We start from the raw sequence: 19,615 nt of genomic DNA on the forward strand, positions 1-19,615 counted from the left end.
TAGAATTGGGTAGATTTGACAACATTTAGGCAGTAGAATTGTCAGGATCTGGTAATGAATTGGATGTAGGGCGTGTGGTGGGAGAAGGAGGAATTAAGGAAATCTCCCAGGTTTTTCATGTGGACACGGGTGGTGGATGGTCTCATTTACTAAGATAGGAAATCCAGGAGGACAAACAAGTGTGGATGGGTCAAAGGGAATAATGAGTTCACGTTGGGAATTCGGGGGGTTTAACATACTTGTAGAACAAACTAGTTGGTGCTTAGAAGGGTCTTGGATATACATTTAGGGCTCAAAAGAGTTTTGTGGATTGGAGGCAGAGATGTGGGATATATAAATGCATATGTAGTAACTAAGGCTGTGCAAATCAAGAAGGTAGCATAGGGAGGATGCTCAAGTGAAAAAAGGGCTTAGGACAGAACCCTCAGTTATATTAGTTGGGATTCTCCAGAGAAACAGAATCAACAGAGATTTATTATAGGAATTGCCTCACACAACTGTGGGAATTGGCAAGTCTGAATTCCGTAGGGCAGGTGCAAGTTGTGAACACTGATGAAGGTTTCGATGAATTCAGCTGGCTGGCTTTCAGCCTTCTGACTGCTGAAATCATTGCTTCTCCCTTAAAGGCCTTCGACTGATTGGATGAGACTTCTCTCATTGTTGAAGGCAATCTCCTCAGTTGATTGTAGATGTGATCAACCAATTAATGATTTAAATCCACAGAAAACCCTCACAGTAACAATCAGGCCAGTGCTTGTTTGGCCAGACAACTGGACACCATAATCTAGGTAAGTTGACACATGAACTTGGCCATCACTACCACATTTAAGGAAAAGGCAGAGAAAGAGGCCAGAGTGGTAGAATGACAAGCAGTAGAGCGGGTCATGGAAGCCTGCGGAAGATAGCACTTTGAGAAATAGAGTGAGCAGTATGCTAAGAAAATGAAGAGCTGCCAATTAGGTTGGCACCAAGGAGGTACCTGTGGCTCTGGCAGCAGCAAGTTAGTGGAGTCATGGGGCCATGGCCAGATTGAAAGGGTTAGAAGTGAATGGGAGGTGAGGAAGGGAGACTTCCATGTAGGCTACTCTTTGAAAAAGTATGGCTGAAGCAGAAGAGAAAGGGAAGTACTTCTAAATGCCTTTTTATAGTTTTAGAGTTGAATTTTTTTTTCTTTGCTGTTTTTCAGGTACAAAATAGATTTCATAGAAGAGAAGTCATCCCAGAACCCTGAGAGAATAGTCAAGCTGCACAGGTAAGGAAAAAATCTAAAAATTGGCTCCTATAATAATTCATAGTAATGCTTAGCTTATTGTTACCTAAGCGAAATGCACCACTAAAATAGATGCATTTTTTTATCTTATTTTTTCATTCTGATTACTTTATTTTCTGTTGCTTTGTTTGGGAATTGGAAGCTTTAAATTATGTTCAGGAATGGTTGTGGTTTCTATTCGTCTTTTTATTGTTATTTTTATTTTTGCTTTGCAAGAGTTAAAACCATTGTATAAAAATTAATTTAGAGTTATTATAATTTTGAAATTGGGCAAAATATTCACTGTTATGAATTGAACATGATAGTTCATGTATGTACTGAAATATGGATACTTAACTATTCAATTATTACGTACATTGTATATGTAGTTAAACATAATGTGCTTTCTGAGGCATGCATGAGAGAGGTTCACTGTTTATGTTGGCATCTTCCATGAGATGCAGTTCTCATGATAATGCATTATGCTAAATTGATTTCATGGCATGCGTCTGTTTCCTCAACATCATGTTTTTTTTTATTCAGACCTTTTTTCCTTCTAAAAATGTTTTTGTTTCTAGACACACAATCTGTTCTACATAGTGAATTCCAAACTCTGTTGAGATGAGTTGTTGTAAAGTTGTAAGATTTAACAGTGCTAATCAAGAAAAAGTTTCATTTGGCTTTGATCTTCAAAGTATTGGCCTCTTTAATATCTGGGTTGTCAGAGACTGAATTGAGCCATTTTAAGTGTTCATTGATTAGGGATCTAGTAGCAATGAGAATAGATGTTTTTTCCAAACTATTGTAAATGATTTGATTTAGAGGATTTACTTATCTGTTTATTTATGTATATCAAATCAGATTTGGTGACTTCATAGATGTGAGTGAGGGTCCTCTTATTCCAAGAACAAGTGTTTGTTTCCAATATGAAGTGTCAGCAGTTCACAATCTTCAGAACACCCAGCCAAGTCTTGTGCGAAGATTCCAAGGTCTGTCTTTACCTCTTCACTTAAAGGTAAGTAAAACTAAAGGAACCAGTTCTTCCAGTTTGGATGGGGATGTATTTCTGGACTTGAATTTTATACCAATTTGAAGGAAATAAATTTTAATTTTCATTGAGCTGTGGGACACTAATATTTTATAAACTCAAGTTTATGATTAAAAATAATTTTTCCTAGGATATAAACAGACAATTCATAAAAGAAACATTAATTGAAAAAGTTAAATCAAATTGAGAACTTTTAATTTTTCAAATTGGCGTGAGTGTGTACTGAGATGATAGTGGAGTATATATATTGGTAAGACCTTTCTGGAATGACTTTTGGCCTTGCATTTGACATGCTCTTCCCCCTCATTTTAATGCTCTGTTTATGACCCAAAGCCTATCAGGTTCTACATTGTTTTCACCCCTTGCTAATCCTTATTTTTTAAAACAACACCAAACGCTAGTGAGAATGCAGAGGGAATGTTAAATTGTACAGCTGAATGTAAAATAGCACTTCTGGGCATTTATCCTAGAAAAATGAAAACTTACATTCACAATAACCTGTTCATAAATGTTCCCAGTAGCTTTTTTCATAACCCAAAACTGGAAACAACCCAGATGTTCTTCAGTGGGTCAATGGTTAAACAAACTGTGATATATCCATACCAAGGAATACTACTCAGCCAAAAAAAAAGGCACAACTATTGATACACGCAACTTGGATGACTCTCCAGAGACTTAATGCTGAATGAAAAAAAGCCAATCTCATAAGATTACATTCTGTAGTTTTCCATTTAGAACATTCTTAAAATGACAAAATTATAGTAATGAAGAGCAGGTTAGTAGTTGCCGGGGAAGCAAGGAGGCAAAGGGAAGTGGTGTAGCTATAAAAGGGGAGCATAAGGGATCCCTGTGGTGATGGAATTGTTCTGAATCCTCACTATATCCATGTCTGTACCCTGGCTGGGATATTATACTGCTGTTTTGCAAGATGTTACCATTGGGGAAACTGAGTAGAGACTCTAAGATCTCACTGAATCATTTTGTGTGAATGCATATGAGTATAAAATTATATCAAAATTAAAAGTTCACCGATTTCTGTTCTCTTTTATTATTTCCTTCCTTCTGCTTGCTTTGCTCTTCTTTTTCTAGGTTTGTGAGGTGGGAGCTTAGATGATTGATTTGAGACCTTTCCTGTTTTCAAATGTATAATTTATTGTCATGTTTCCCTTTTAGCAGTGCTCTAGCTTCATCCCACAAATTTTGATGTTATATTTTCATTTTCATTCAGTTCAATATATTTTTTTAATTCTCTTGAGATTTCCTTTTTGAACTGACCCATGGATTACTTAAAAGTTTATTGTTTAGTTTCCAAATGTTTGGAGATTTTCCTTTTATCTTTCTGTTAATTGATTTCTAGTTTGACTCTTTAAGGTCGAAGAACATAATTTGTGTGATTTCAGTTCTTTTAAACTTGTTGAAGTTTGTTTAATATGGCCCAGGATATGGTCTATTTTGATATATATCCTGTGGATGTTTGAAAAGAATGTGTATTTTCCATGAATGTCAATTACATCCTGTTAAGTTAATGGTGTTGTTGAGTTCTTCTTTATCTTTGCTGATTTTCTACTTGTTCCATCCATTATTGAGAAAGGGGTTATGCCAATTTAGATATATTATATCCCCCACAAAAAGCCATGTTCTTTATAGCAATCTTGTGGGGGCAGATTTATTAGTCTTTTGATTAGGGTGGGAACTTTTGATTGAATGTTTCCATGGAGATGTGACTCACCCAACTGTGGGTGATACTTTTGATTAGATTATTCCATTCAGGGTGGGTCTTGATTAGTTCATGGAGTATTTAAGAAAGAAGCTGTGAACCGACACAGGCCCAGATGCTTGCTGATGCTGACGCTTGGAGATGTTTGGAGAAGGGCCAGTCTAGAAAGCCATTTTGAAACACAGCACAGGAGCAAGGGATCAGCAGACACCAGCCATGTGTCTTCCCAGCTGATAGAGGTGTTACAGACACCATCAGCTGTTCTTCATTGAAGGTATCATCTTGTTGATGCCTCAGTCTGGACATTTCTATGGCCTTAGAAAAGTGACTTTGTAACCTAATAAGCCCCCTTTATAAAACCCAATCCATTTATGGTATTTTGCATAACAGCAGCATTAGGAAACCGGAACACGGATTAAATCATCTCCAATATAATTGTAGATTTAGTTCTGCCAGTGTTTGCGTCATATATTTTCCTTCATATATATTTGTATGTTGTTTGGTACATATACATTTAGGATTGTAAGTCTCCATGTTAGCACAACCCATTGATAATTATGACACTGTCTCTGGTGATTTTCCTTGCTTTGAAGTCTACTTTATCTGATATTAATATAGAAACTCATGTTTTCTTTTCATTAACGTACCCATGATATAGCTTTTTCCATACTTTTACTTTCAACCTAATTATATCATAGTTGAGATTCTTATAGACAGCATATAATTTGGTCATGCTTTTAATTTACTCTGCGAATCCAATAATTACATTTAATTATTGATATGTTAGGGCTTAAGATTGTCATTGTATGTTTTGTTTTCTACGTGTCTCTGTTTTTTGTGTATCTGTTTTCTTTTTCTTGTCTTCTGGTTACTTGAACATTTTTTATAATTCCATTTTGATTTATCTATAGTACTTTTGGATACATCTCTTTTTATGTCTTTTTTAGTGGTTGCTCCAAGTATTACGTTTTACATACATAACTTATCACAGTCTACTGTTGTTGACATTTTACCATTTTAAGTGAAGTATAGAAACCTTATTTCTGTTTAAATCCTTTACCCTCTCTCATGTTTATAATAAAATTGTCTTAAATATTTTCTCTACCAACATTTAGAATCACATTGATAATGTTAAAATATTTACCTCAACCATCATGCATAATTTATAAAACTCAAGATGAGAAGGAAAATGTATTCTATTTACTCATACTTTTACTCTTCCTGTTACTCTTGCTTCCTCCCTGATGTTCCAAAATTCCTTCTTGTATCATTTCCTTTATGTTTAGAGAAAGCTTATTTTAGCCATTCTTTTAGGGTAGATCTGCTAGAGACAGGTTCTCTTAGTTTTCCTTCAACTGGGAATACACTGATTTTCCCCTTCATTCCTAAAGGATGTTTTTGCTGGTTGGATATTTTCTGGATTCACTGTTCTTTCAACACTTGAAAAATGTTTTGCCACTTCCTTCTGGTTTCTGTGGTTTTGGATGAAAAATAAGCTGTCATTCAAATTGTTTTTCCCCGTAGGTAAGGTGACATTTCTTTCTTGCTGCTTTCAAGATTCTTTCTTTGTCTGTAGTTTTCAGAAGTTTGACTGTGATGTGTTTTGGTGTGGATTTCTTTGACTTTATCCTGTTTGGGGTTTACTTAGCTACTTGACTCTAAATTTAGGTTTTTGTTTTTTTTTACCAGGTTTTGGAAGTTTTCTGTCATTATTTTGAGTACTTTTTCAGCCCTGCTCTCTTTCTGGTCTTTTTCCAGAACTCTGATGACATGTGTTAGATTTTTTTGTTCTAGTCCCACAGGTCCTGAGGGACTATCCATTTATTTATTTATTTATTTATTTATTTATTTATTTAAATTTTCTAATAAGACTAAATTTATTCAATACCCTAGTAAAAGTTTTGATTATAAGTATCCAATAGTATAAAAGTAAAAAACAGATTTGTAAATTTCTAATATATTAATACAAATACCACATACATACTGTGTACATCCTACAGTCAAAGAAGGGTGGAAGGGGAAAAAGAAGACTGTGGTTGAGGTCCAGTAATAAATAAATAAATACAGAAGTTGAGATGATCCATATTGTAGTATGTTCTACCACCAGTACTGCAGCCAAAATTTACAAAAAATAAAAAAAATAAAAAATAAAATCATTTTAAATATAACTCAGGAGGAAGATGACAATGGCTGGGACTCGGACTCTTGTAATACACCTCAAAGGCTGTAGGAGAGCTGCCCCAACTCACTGTGTAGTCTGTGCATTTGGTGGCATGTAGCATGTAGGTTTTTCCAAAAGGAAGAAATACAGAATCTTAAGGTTAGATTAAGAACTATAAAACTATAGGGTGTCTATAAACTATGGCTCACTCCTTGTTATTCATACTATCCAATTTTTAAAATCCAGTTTTAAAAATAAGCACTGAGTCATGTTATTAGAAGAAGGTAGGCAAAAATGTTCCTCCCCTCATGAAAAGTGATATTTTTTTCCTGAAATTTTAGAAATGAGTCAATGAGAGTACCTTGGTTTGGATTCAAGTGAGAAGCTATTAACAGAGATTTTAGAATTGAAGAGCTCCATGTTCAGGATTTATTTATCACCTAACATGTCAGTGTTCAGAAAGCCTGACTAAAAGAGGCCGAGGCCAAAACCAGCACACTCAACATTAACACACACCTCTTTTCTTCTAGTAGAATTTTACTTTAAAAATTGAAAAGAAAAAAAAAATCTAATAGGTTAAAACAAGTCTAACACCCACTCTACACAGATAAAACCTTCACAAAAGTCAATTGAAGAAATCCAGAGCTAAAACTGAATTGTGGAGATTTGCAATGAGGTCACCAAACATTCCACAAACAAAAGTCAATTATATACACACTAGGCAAGCCCTCTAAGAAATGTGCCCCAAGAAGCATTAACCTTTGTTTTGTGCCATCTTGAAGACTTGCACACTTTATTTTTCAGACATTTTTAATAGTGTGTGTTCTCTACCATGTAGTAATGCTTTGGTACTATTCATATATGATTGCTTATCCTGAAGCCTTGCCATTTCCCCAAGAGGAGCTATGATTCTGCTTTAAAAGTTTCATATAAATTAAAATCTTTATCAAATATTAATATGAAGGGAGGTGACACAGAGTGCAACATATACAGTCAAGTTATCTCTCTGTATATTTAGTAATTATTTTTTTCTTTCAAGGTATTTGTACCTGAAAGCTTAGTCTGTCCTGCTTAATATTTCAGTAGTACAGGTTTGAATCATGAGAACCTTGGCAAGACTTTAATATTTCAGAATTTTAAACAGTTACCGATAGGGGCAAGTCCATATTATTGAATTACGACAAATTTACTATCATGAGAGAAAACAAGTGTAGCCAGCCATCTTAAATAATGCCTCAACCACTACTTCTCAATATAAAAAAGACTAAACTACATATGGCTTATTATATAGCAAATCCCATCTGTGTCCCCTGAAATTCCCCTAACTTCATTCATGAGAAGGGGATTTTAAAAAAAGACTTAAAGGGCACTTTACAGCAGCATTCAGTTTTCCTATGAAATACTTAGCATCTTAAATATTATATGCAGTTCTCTTTTTCTTTTAGTAAGCTAGACACTGGCTTCAGAGTTTGTGAAACTGGGGGGAAAAATAACCCATTCAAAACCATTCTAAAAATTGTCTTTTGGCAGAATAGCAAGTATCCAAGTTAAAAATAGGAGGGTCACTTTATTGCTTGTTGTCTTTCCAAAATTATTATTTTTTTGTTCTCCTACATAAACCTCAGTCACCACTCTGAGTGGATATGGGTAGAGACTCTGGCCCCTGCTCCTCTGGCTTCTCAGCAGTTGTTTTCTTATTGCTGCAGCAAGGCTTGAATAGATGTGTCAGTGAGGACTTCCCCAAATCAGCCTTTACAGATAATCTCGCAACATATTTTCTGTCTTTTCCAGTATGTGAGATGTAAAAAGGAAAAGACTGGGGTTCTATTAGAGCCAGAAGCCATCTTGGTATCTGACCCATCATCTGACAGGTTACTGTAACGAGGAGACTGGGCTGGGGAGGCCCTTGAGGTGGTATGTGAGCATCAGAATTGTGACATTTACATTCTTTCTGTGATTTACTGATCTGGTTGCTTTTTATCCTGCTTCCAGACAGAGTTTTCACTTTCTTTGGTCAATGTAGTCTTTAAACTGGGTCCTACCCTTGCGTCTACCACATGATTCCAGTTTTTTTTTTGATCTTGTTGGCAATTTCTTCCATCTTTTCACAAGGAAGACATAAGCATTGCAGATATCTCCTGAACGAGTCTCATGCAACCCAAAACAGTTCTGGAAGTCCTTTGCATAGCATTTACAGTCAGTGAATTGAGAACTGAAGGACTTAGCCCTGCAAATATAGCAGCCCTCTATACGTCTGTACATGTTTGGCTTGTGAAACCCCAAACGTCTTTTCTTCTGGGCAGTAGTCTCCCATCTTGCCTTGGAAGTATCCTTCAAAGTTCTTCACTCTCCCTTCCCAGCCCATGATTTTAAGTTGAAACTATCCCCAGTTCCCTTTATTTGCTGTCCTTAAAGATAAATATACAAGGTTTTCATTTGTTTTTTTTTTTTGTTGTTTGTTTGTTTTTTGAGAATTACTCTTCATCAGGAAATGAAAATAACAGGAAAGCTATTAAACCACAATTCCCCAGGCTCCCTTGCTGAGGGAAAGCCCCTCTGGTAAGGCTCAGACCCTTACATATTCAGATTAAATCACACCGAACAATAGGGGCACTTTGGTTTCAAATTGGTATTTTGTGTGTTTCATCTAACTGGGGAGAATGTGTCAGGTTTCACTGGTCTCTTTGCCCATACCTGTCCATTTATTTTTCAGTTTGTTTTCTCTCTCTTGTTCAGATTGGGTGATTTCTATTGGTCTGTCTTCAAGTCACTGATTCTCTCAGCTGTCCTCTTTATTCTGCTGTTGAGTCCATTCATGGAATTTTTAATTTGGGTTATTTATTTTTCAGTTCTAAAATTTCCATTTGGTTCTTTATATTGATTATTTCTTTGCAGAGTCTTACTATTTCATTGCTGAACCTTTCTAATTTTTCGTTGTTTCAAGTATATATGAAGTATTTTTATGATGGCTGCTTTAAAATCTTTGTCAGATAATTCTAACATTTCTGTGATCTCCGTTGTTCTCTGTTGATTTTCTTTGTTTCATCTGAGTTGAAATTTTCTTGGTTCTCAATTATGATGAGTGATTTTCATTTGACCCCTAACATTTTGGGTACTATGTTATAAGACTGTAGATATTATTTAAGTCTTCTTTTTTAGCTGACTTCCCATTCTGGCAGGGGGCAATACTTCATTACTGCTAGGTATGGGTATAGAAATCCAGGTTACCCACTGGGCCTCCTTTTACATCTTAGAGGGAGAGGGGCTCCGTTTTACTGCTGGTCAGGAGTAGGAGTTCTGGCTCTCCACTGGGACTCTGCTGATATCACCCTGGCTGGGAGGGGGAGGAGTGCCTTCTTTGTATTCCCCACGTGGCCTGCACAGCCAGCTTGAGGATGGAGGAGGTGAGTGGGTTAGTTACTGTTAGGTGGTAGTGAAAGTCCTGATAATGCACTAGGTCTCTCTTTTTTTTTTTTTAATTAAATTCAGTTTTATTGAAATACATTCACACACCATACAATCATCCATGGTATACAATTAACTGTCCACAGTATGATAACATAGTTATGCGTTCATCACCACAGTCTATCTCTGAACATTTTCCTTACATCAGAAAGAACCAGAACAAGAACAAAAAATAAAAGTGAAAAAAGAACACCCAAACCATCCCCCCCATCCCACCCCATTTGTCCTTCAGTACTAGGTCTCTTCTGACACACCCCACCCGTGCTTTGTGCTTTGTTACTGCCTGGTGGGGATGAAGTCTAAGCTTCCCATGTGGTCTTCACTGATACGACAGGTGTTGGCGGGGAGCATGGGGCTTGTTTCCATTTGGCAAGGATGAAAGTCCTGGCTCCTACTTGACCACCCCAGCAGGAGAATTGAGGTGCCTCATTACAACCTGGTGAGGTTTGTAATCTAGGCTCCTCACTTAGTTTTTGGGGGTGTGAGTGGGGCTAAAGATTTTCCTATGGTGTTTAGCTGGAATGGAGAGTTTATTATCCTAAAAGTATTCTGTCTTGCTAGGCTGTCCTTTTCCTGGTCTTTTGGCTAGAGGGGGGCAGACTTTTGTTTTTTCTGTCTGTGTGCATTAGGGTTTCTGGGTTGCTGGCCTTTTTTTTTTTGGTTCAAGTCTGGGTTATATGAGGCAAAAGGAAAACCCAGGAAACTCACCACTGTAATGTTCCTTTGTTTCTGAGGTTCTTAGCCATTCTGCTGTCTTCCCTCACCTTTCAGAGTCTCATGTTTGTTTTATATATATATATATATATGATCCAGGGTTTTTTAGTTGTACTTAGAGGAATAAGGAAAAATAAGTCTACTCCATCTTCCCAGAAGGGGACGTTCCACTAATTCTTATTAATAGCAGTACTGTACACATGGCATTGTGGCGTATGTTTTTCTAATTATTTCTTTTGTGTTTTTCTTTCAAATAGTTTTCTTTTTAATTAAAAAATTGCAAAAGTAATTTAAGCCCATTATAAAAACTTAGACATTGTATACATAGTAGAAAGTGAGAGACTTTATTTCCAATCGCCAGGGATAACCCCTGTTGTTCAATCATAATATACTTAAACAATAATTTCTTATATTTATTTTATGTCCCTTTAGGCCTATAGTAGGAGTTCAAGTTATTTAGTAGATATGCCAGTAAATGTTTATGATTTGAGTAGATTACTGCCCTCAAAATAATTTTCTTTAAATGCACTTTTATTGAAATATATTCATACACCATACAATTCATCTGAAGTATACAACCAGTGACTCACAGTAGTATCACATAGTTGTACATTCATCACCATGTTCAATTTTGGAACATTTTCATTACTCCAGAAAGAGGGTAATTTTTATACTGTGACTTTGAAGTCCCTTTCTTAGATTTTAGCTGATGGTTCAGAGTTGATCATCCTATAAGTTAGAGATTTATTTTTCTCTAAAATGCATCACATGTGTATTTAATCCACATTGATGTTATCATCAGATTTTCTGTCTCCATACTGCTCTTGCAGAATTAAAACCTTCCTCACAGTTCATCTCAGTTGTGTTGCCATTGTCCCACCTTTGAGAGGTTAGTGTGGTCTTCAGATTTGGAGAGAATGTTACTCTTTTTTAGAAAAGGAACTCTTATCAATTCTTAGATAAGTCCATTGTTTTTAGATCTCTTGTTTATTTCCACTCTTTATCTCCACTGCAACTCTTGGCCCAAGGTAACATTTTTCTCTTGGTATTAAGTCTTCTTAAATGTTTGAGTAGATCATTTGCTCTGAATTCCCATTATCTACATGTTTACTCATGGTCAAAAATCTGCTACTAGCCCTCCTATGCTTCACTAGTGTATTTGCTTTCCCACCCTTCAGAAAGACTATTTCACATCTTCTCTCTCCTTACAATTCATATAACCCTTCTTCCCGACTTCATTCAGTTGAAAATCTTGCTTCATATTTCATTAGAAAAATAGAAGTTATCAACAGTGTTTCACTTTGCTAAAACTGCCGGAATGCAATATACCAGAAATGGATTGGCTTTTACAATGGGGGTTTATTAATTCACAAATTTACAGTTCTAAGGCCATGAAAATGTCCAAACTAAGGCATCAACAGGATGATACTTTCTCTGAAGAAAGGCCAGTGGCATCTGGGGTTCCTCTGTCACACAGGAAGGCACATGGCTGGAATCTGCTGGTCCTTCTCTCCCAGGTTTAGCTTCTGATTTCTGTGACTTGCTCCAAAATGTTTCTGGGCTTTTTCTCTCTAAGCATCTCTGGGCTCTCTCAAAAGTGTTTCTGCCTTTTAGCCTCTCATAGAGGATTCCAGCAAGGAGATTAAGACCCACTTTGAATGAGCGGGGTCACATCTCCATGGAAACAACCTAATCAAAAGGGCTGACCCACAGTAGGTCTGCTACCACAAGCTTGGATTAAAGGAACGTAGGCTTTTCTGGGATACATAACAGACTCAAACCTGTACAAACAGGAACTCCATCTTCCCACAAGCAGTTCTTCCCAGCTAGCATATGCGCCCATGTTCCATATCTTCTCCTGTAGAATAGTGGATGATCTGTTCTGCGCTTATCAAAGGCCAACCTCTCTATTGATGCTTCAGAAACTGGTCCCTCTCACTTCTGACTCTACTTCTATGGTTGTTTTCCCTTCAATTTTCCCCATAATTTTCCCCTTCAGAATTATTTCCATTAGAATTTTATGTATCTCATAACTAAAGAAACCTCTCCCATGACCTTTCATCCCCCTCATAGTGCCTGCCCCATTTTCCTGCTTTCTATTCTCTGCAGAACTTAAAAGTTATCTGTAGTTGCTGCCTCTACTTCTTCACTTCTCATTTTGCCCTCGACCTACTCCAGTCAGGCTTCTGTTCATGCCATTACATGAGGTTGTTTGTTAAGGTCTCCAGTGACCTCCATTTTGCCAAATCCAATGGCCACTTCTCTACTTTTATTTTCTTTGACCTCTTAGTAGCTTTTCAACCAATAAGCCATTCCCTCCTCCTTAAAACACTTTCTTCTAGTGGCATACATAACACACATTTGTTCCTGGTTTTCCTTCAGCTTAAGTGATTGGCCCCTCCTCAGTCTCTTGGCTGGCTCTTTCTCCTGTATTCAATGTCAAAAGGTTGGATGCCACAAGGATTCTATAAATATTCCTCTTACATTATCTCATCTGACACCATGGTTTAAACTATCATCCATACACTAAAATCTTTTGGGAGTTTGCATACTCCTACATGCTACTACTTATTTGACTTTTCTGATTGTATGGCTTTTAGTTATCTCCTACTTAATGTGGCCAATGTAGAATTCTACTTCATTTCCTACCCTTCATTTCAGTAAATGGCATCATCTACTTAACTGTTTGAGGTAATCCTTGATTCTCTTGTCCTTCATAGCCACCTCCCCCATTCTACCCATGAGTAAATCCTTTTAACTGTTAACTCTAAAACATACCCTGAATCCATCCACTGCATACTATCTCATCTATTGCTGTTTCCCTTATTCAAGTCTCTCTTTCTCTTATCTGCCTTTCTTTGTTTTTATTCTTGCTCTCCCCAGTACATTTTCTACTTAGTAGCCAGAATGATCTTTTTAAAACACAAATGAAAGAATTCCCCTGCCCCAGTGGCTTCCCATTTATAAAATCCCAACCCTTTACCCTATTTCACAAAGCCCTACACTGGCTCCTGCTTACCTTTCTGACTTCATCTCATATCACTCATTCACCCACTATATTCCAGTCACACTTTTTCTTCCTTGAATCTGGTGAACTGATTCCCACTTAAAGGTTTTTGCACCAGCTGTCATTTTGCCTGATACAGGCACGGTTTTCCCTTCAAAAACACCATGCTGCTCTCTCTTCAGAATGATTTGCATGTAGTTATTTAGTAATTTTACCTTTTATATAGATTTTACTGGCTAATTCCATCTGAAATAGTCACTGGCACACCCATATGCCTTAACATCACCTTTATTTGACTTAATAAAATTGGTGTAGTCATTATGCTCTTTGCAGTGTTTTCAGTAATGCATTCTAATAATCCTCTGCTGTATAAGATTGCTGAGGATTAATGAAATTGGTTCTGTAATTTTGCTACTGATTTTGTTAGTTTTTGCTTGTTCTTTAGAGTAATTTGCTAAATCCTCTGGGATTTCAGTGAGAAGATGTCACAGTTGGTTCTTAATAAACCTCTCCTTGTGATTGCTTATGATTTGAAGAATGACCTGTAGTATGCTGAAATTGGCTATTCAAGGAAAGAACTGCAATCTGTGGAAAAGTGGGGCAGTTTTTTGCTTCCCATTAGAAGGAATGCTTTTTATGATGGAAATGATTAAGTGGGACAAAAGAAGAATGGCATATTCAATCCTTAAGTCTTTTTTTTTTCTTAAATGCCAAACAAAACAGCTATTCTGTATAGTACCTTTTCCTGTAGTTTGAATCATTTTTGTAACCACTCAGCCACATAAGTGCTGCCTAGGTTTTTATTTATTTATTTTGTTTAAAAGCTATGTAAAGACTAAGTCGTTTTTATTTTGCCTTTATTGCTTTGTTTAATTCATAGCAAATCTTTTCTTTTCAAGGCACACTTTACAATATGGGAAAAGCTATTGGACAGATCTCGGAAAATGGTAAGTGTTTTTGAAGCTAATGAGTAGTCTTTTATGAAGAAATTTTCATTGAAATTAAGCAACAACAACTGAGAGAGAGAAAGAGAAAGACAGAAAAAGAAATTGGTTGTTTCAGTTGTCAAACCAGCATTGTGATTGTTCACTTCAGTAGTATTTTGGCAATAGAAAGTTGTGGTGTGGAAATTCTCTTGGGATTTTACTTGTTAATGTCATGGAAATGATTCCACAGATCTGGAAGAGAAATAAGAATATTACAGTATAGTAGTAATAGTTCTTAACAGTTGTAATGATGTTAATTGGGTCTTATGATAATTTTTTTATAAACTTAATGAACATTTAAAGGATTAAGATTTGTCAGATATACTTTAAAACTGCCCTGACTGTTGACATTAAAAGCAAATATCTTGAAAAACCACACTTGAATGCTTATGTTACTGTATTTAGATTTAATATTTAGATTTCATAAGTAGGAGTGATTACCTTTCTTTACCAAGACTATCCTTGTTCTTTATTTCATGTTAAGTATTCACCTTTTACTTATGTTAACTTGAAAGCTGGCCTCACGAGCCCTTCCTAGTTACCCTGATTTCCCACTGTTTTACACACACTCTAGTCAGGGTTGCAAGCACACTTATGAGCACACATCAGATTTATTAAGTATGTTTATTTCTTCATGACAGTTCTGTGTGGATTTTTCTTCCTATTCCCTTCTGTTATGTTTATTTACAGTCTGTTCATTCTTCACAACCTCACCCAAGTTTCACGTTCTCCTTGAAACATTCTCAGAGTAATATCATAACAAATATTTATATACTTCTACTTGATTGTATACCTCCTTAGATTGCTTTCTGATTGTTTTCTTTGCCATTATATTTACATCCACTCTGTTAACCTATTCAGGGTATGTTAGCTCTGACTCAAATTTTGAACATAACATTTGGCACAGTGGGGAGTTACCCAATAAATATCTATTATTTTTTCATGGTGATATATAAACATAGTCTTTATTAATGAATTAACAAATAGAATTTATTGTTTAGGGACTTAGCCATAATGTTCTTGTGTGAAGGTTATGTAATTTTCTTTTTCTCATAAGGAGAAAATATGGGTAAAATAATTTTGTCTCTTTGGTTGGCCACAATGATCTTTTAGATTAAGAAACTAGAAAAGTTTTGACTGTCTAAGAAATGGTTTTGGAAACTCAAGAAGCTATAATAACTGGACACCTGAAGGGAAAGAAAAATGCTGAAAAATAGTAGAAACAGTAATCTAGACTATCTAGTAGAAATTGTTGTGGTAGAATCGTTGCCTTTGAAATACTTATTCTGGTTTAGCTGCCTTCTTCCATTGTCTCTTTTTGTTTATCCAAAGGGAATAGACTTATTGGTTCATTGATTGATGGAGTCAACTAACACAGACTTACTGAGTGTTTTTTTTATATACCAGGTACTATTGAGTTCTGGGAGTACAAAAGTGAACAAAATGTATTTGTAGCCCTCAGGGAAGTTACTTTAATGGGATAACTAGACTTATAAGTAGATAGTTCAGATGTTCATGTGGGGCTCTGGAATACAAAAGAGAATGACCCAAACCAAGCTGAAGGTTTGGTTAAGGAAGGTTCCCAGGAATTGGCATCTCTTCAGCTAGTTTTAAAGGATGAATAAAAGTGGGCCAGATAGATAAATTTGCTGGGGGAGTAGGGTGGAGGTTATCTTAGCAGAAGCTATTTCCTTAGAGGCAGGGAAGAATGGAGAGCGTAGTGAATGTAAGATGAATCTGAATGTACAGGTCACATGTAGGTGGGGGATGAGTCCAGAGAAGTTCATTGGAGATAGAATATGAGGAGCTTGCTTTCCATGCTATGGAATTTGCATTTTCCCTTCACAAGGAGTTAGAGAATGCAGGAGGTGGGACAGGTTTGGGATTGATGAGGAATTCAGCTTTAGCCCAGTTTGTTTGATGTGTCTGAATGACAAGATAAAAATATGAACATCCAGATATTACTTGGACTAAATCTGTAATATGCTGTACTCTAAATCAAATCATACCTCCTGACAAAATAGATTTCAAATATCTTGTGTTAACACTTCTGGTATTTTTTCTTATACTAATGATTTTGTTTTATGGATAAAAAATCAGATAACAAACCTAAGAAGCCTTGATATAAAATATACCTCAGATTATATTTTTGAATGGAATTGCTTTACTTGATAATTTGTAATGGTAACCTTGCCTTTAAGTCTTCTCTTTATAATTAACTTTTTATAATTATTATTGAAGGAGAGAGACAAAGGGTCATTATATGAGAGGGACTGTGGAATGATTTAAAATGGTGGGTGAAGGGGAAAACTGGAAGTGTTTATTTAAAAAGTAAATGCCCTCCCCCCTACGTGGGATCAGACACCCAGGGAAGTGAATCTCCCTGGCAACGTGGAATATGACTCCCAGGGAGGAATGTAGACCTGGCACCGTGGGACGGAGAACATCTTCTTGACCAAAAGGGGGATGTGAAAGGAAATGAAATAAGCTTCAGTGGCAGAGAGATTCCAAAAGGAGCCGAGAGGTCACTCTGGTGGGCACTCTTATGCACACTTTAGACAACCCTTTTTAGGTTCTAAAGAATTGGGGTAGCTGGTGGTGGATACCTGAAACTATCAAACTACAACCCAGAACCCATGAATCTCGAAGACAGTTGTATAAAAATGTAGCTTATGAGGGGTGACAATGGGATTGGGAAAGCCATAAGGACCAAACACCACTTTGTCTAGTTTATGGATGGATGTGTAGAAAAGTAGGGGAGGGAAACAGACAGACAAAGGTACCCAGTGTTCTTTTTTACTTCAATTGCTCTTTTTCACTCTAATTATTATTCTTGTTATTTTTGTGTGTGTGCTAATGAAGGTGTCAGGGATTGATTTAGGTGATGAATGTACAACTATGTAATGGTACTGTAAACAATCGAAAGTACAATTTGTTTTGTATGACTGCGTGGTATGTGAATATATCTCAATAAAATGATGATTAAAAAAAAAAAAATTAACAGAAAAAAAAAAAAAAAAAAAAAAAAAAAAAAAAAAAAAAAAGTAAAGCTATTCATATTTTTACAGGTAACTGAAGATCAAATGAAACCTATAGAGGAAAGTGCATCTACCTAGTAACTTCCTAAAATTTAAATATGTACAGTAAATTAAAATAAAATGTTTTTATGTGATGTTCATGTATATTTATGAAGATTAACTCTCCTTTTTTCTCCTAAGATTTATAGTGATCTTTATTTTTCCCTTTCTCTGAAGGATAAAACAACTTTTGTTGCTCGTAATAAAAATTTCACACAAGAACCCTTCCCTTTCCACTCCCTGATGCTGCACTTGACTTTGACATGTTTTCTTCTTTTATTCTTTTTTCTCCATATATATATATATATATATATATATATATATATCTGCAAATCTAATCTTTTGAAAACATAAATGGAATCATAGTATTTCGCACCCCTCCCCCCGCCGTTTTTTGATATTTTAAACAGTGGTGCAGTAAACATCCTTGTACAAAACAGCAAATGTTTATAAATAAGTAATGATGTTACCTGAGTATTTAGTATGTACTGTGCATTGTACTAAGCCCTTCACAGGGGTCCTCTTACGGAATCCTTACAACAACCTTTTGAGAAGATGTTTCCATTTTGTAAACGAGGAAACAGCATGGAACTTGAGCTTGCAAGTGGCAAACCTGGAATTTGAACCTAAGCAATCTCACCCCAGGGTGTATGCTCTTATCTACAACTCCACACTGCCTCACATATAAATAGTTTTGTAGGAGAAGATTTCTGGTGGTGGAGTTATTGGCAGATGCTACCAGATCTTGGCCTCAAAAAGGCTTTGCCAAATGATGCCAAATAGCAGTGTCTAAGAATGCCTGTTTCCCCACATCTGGGGTAAGCCTTGATTGTCAGTCTTTGAAAAGTATTTTGCCAAAAAATTTCTTCCCATTCCTGTCGGAACCCTTTGCTTCCTTGGCCTGCTGCATGGGTTTTATCTGAAGACTTACTATGTTTCATGGGTTGGATCTAGTTTTTCCTAGAGTCCATTATCTTCCTGTGTCTTGATTAACTTTCTCATTTTGCTAATGTCCATCTCAAGTTTCTCCCTAAGAAAAAGTGTTTAAGAGGTGAGCCCTTGCATGTTTAAAGTAGCATTGTTTTGTAACCTTTGATAGATTGACTAGAGGATTCTAGATTGAAAAATAATTTTCTATCAGAACTTGGAAAGCAGCTCGATTATCTTCTAGCATCTGGTGTTTCTAATGAGAAATCTTATACCAGTTTGATTCTTTTTCCTTTTTATAAAATTGTTCTCTGCATCCCTCTCCCCACAACATACTCTGGAAGCTTTTAGGACTTTATTCTTGGCATTTGTTATGGATTGAATTGTATCCTCCAAAAAGATATGTTCACGTCCTTACCCTTGGTCCTGTGAATGATTACATGGGCCTATTTAGAAATAGTATCTTTCAAGCTATTATTAGTTAACATAAGGCCAAACTGAATTAGGGTGGGTCCTAATCCAGTATGACTGGTATCCTTATAAAGAGAGGAAATTTGGCCACCATCAATAGGAGACAGAGTGAGAGAGATGGCTATATGAAGGAGGCAAAGATTGAGTTATGCCATGGATTGCTGGCAAGCCATTGCCCGAATCCTACAGACTTCAGAGGAAACATGGCCCTGCCAACACCTTGATTTGGGGTTTCCAATTTCCAAAACTGAGACAATAAATTTTTGTCATTTTTTAACCATCTACTTTGTGGTATCTTATTACATTGGCCCCAGCAAACTAAGACAGTATTGTAAATTTCTAAAACTTCATATCTGTATCAGTTGAATAAGTTTTAATTCATTTACACTTCACTGTGATTACTGATGTATTTCTATCATATTTGGTTTTCTATTTACTATCCATTTCTTTGCATTCATTTTTTTCCTTTCCTGCCGTATATTGGATTGATCCAGCTTTTCTTATTATCCCTTCCTTCCTATTTTCTGTTTTAGGTGTTACATATTCAATTTCTATGTTTTAATATAAAATATTCCATTTAAGGGTATACCATAGTTTATTTCATCAGCCACTTATTGATGGCTGATTTTTAATTTTTGCTGTTACAAATAATGCTTGTACATAAGGTTACACAGGTGTGCAGGTAGATCTGAAATATAAATTATTCTAGGTGATTGTGTTGCTTTGAAGCTGTTATGTACCCCAGAAAAGATCATGTTCTTTTAATCTGTTCCTGTGGGTGCAGACCTATTTT

General features: G+C 36.1%; 1 protein-coding gene and 1 pseudogene across 3 annotated transcripts in view; one reads left to right on the top strand and one right to left on the bottom strand.

The window, feature by feature from the left end:
- Nucleotides 1–19,615, top strand: part of MRPL39 (mitochondrial ribosomal protein L39) — a 46,418-nt gene that overhangs the window by 12,143 nt on the left and 14,660 nt on the right. For 2 of the 3 annotated variants that reach the window (XR_005216381.1, XM_037833205.1), the window contains exons 7-9: nucleotides 1,187–1,252; nucleotides 2,111–2,264; nucleotides 14,261–14,308. Coding sequence is in view for 2 of the 3 variants with exons in the window: in XM_037833205.1 (XP_037689133.1) it covers nucleotides 1,187–1,252; nucleotides 2,111–2,264; nucleotides 14,261–14,308 (268 nt within the window). In the remaining variant the exon portion in view is untranslated. Of the gene's footprint in view, nucleotides 1–1,186; nucleotides 1,253–2,110; nucleotides 2,265–14,260; nucleotides 14,309–17,415; nucleotides 17,520–19,615 lie in introns of those variants that run through there. The other variant, XM_037833196.1, reaches the window with a different exon arrangement.
- LOC119509686 lies at nucleotides 7,797–8,540 on the bottom strand (annotated as a pseudogene).

The sequence above is a fragment of the Choloepus didactylus genome, chromosome 1 (assembly GCF_015220235.1).
Source record: "Choloepus didactylus isolate mChoDid1 chromosome 1, mChoDid1.pri, whole genome shotgun sequence".
NCBI lineage: Eukaryota > Metazoa > Chordata > Mammalia > Pilosa > Megalonychidae > Choloepus > Choloepus didactylus.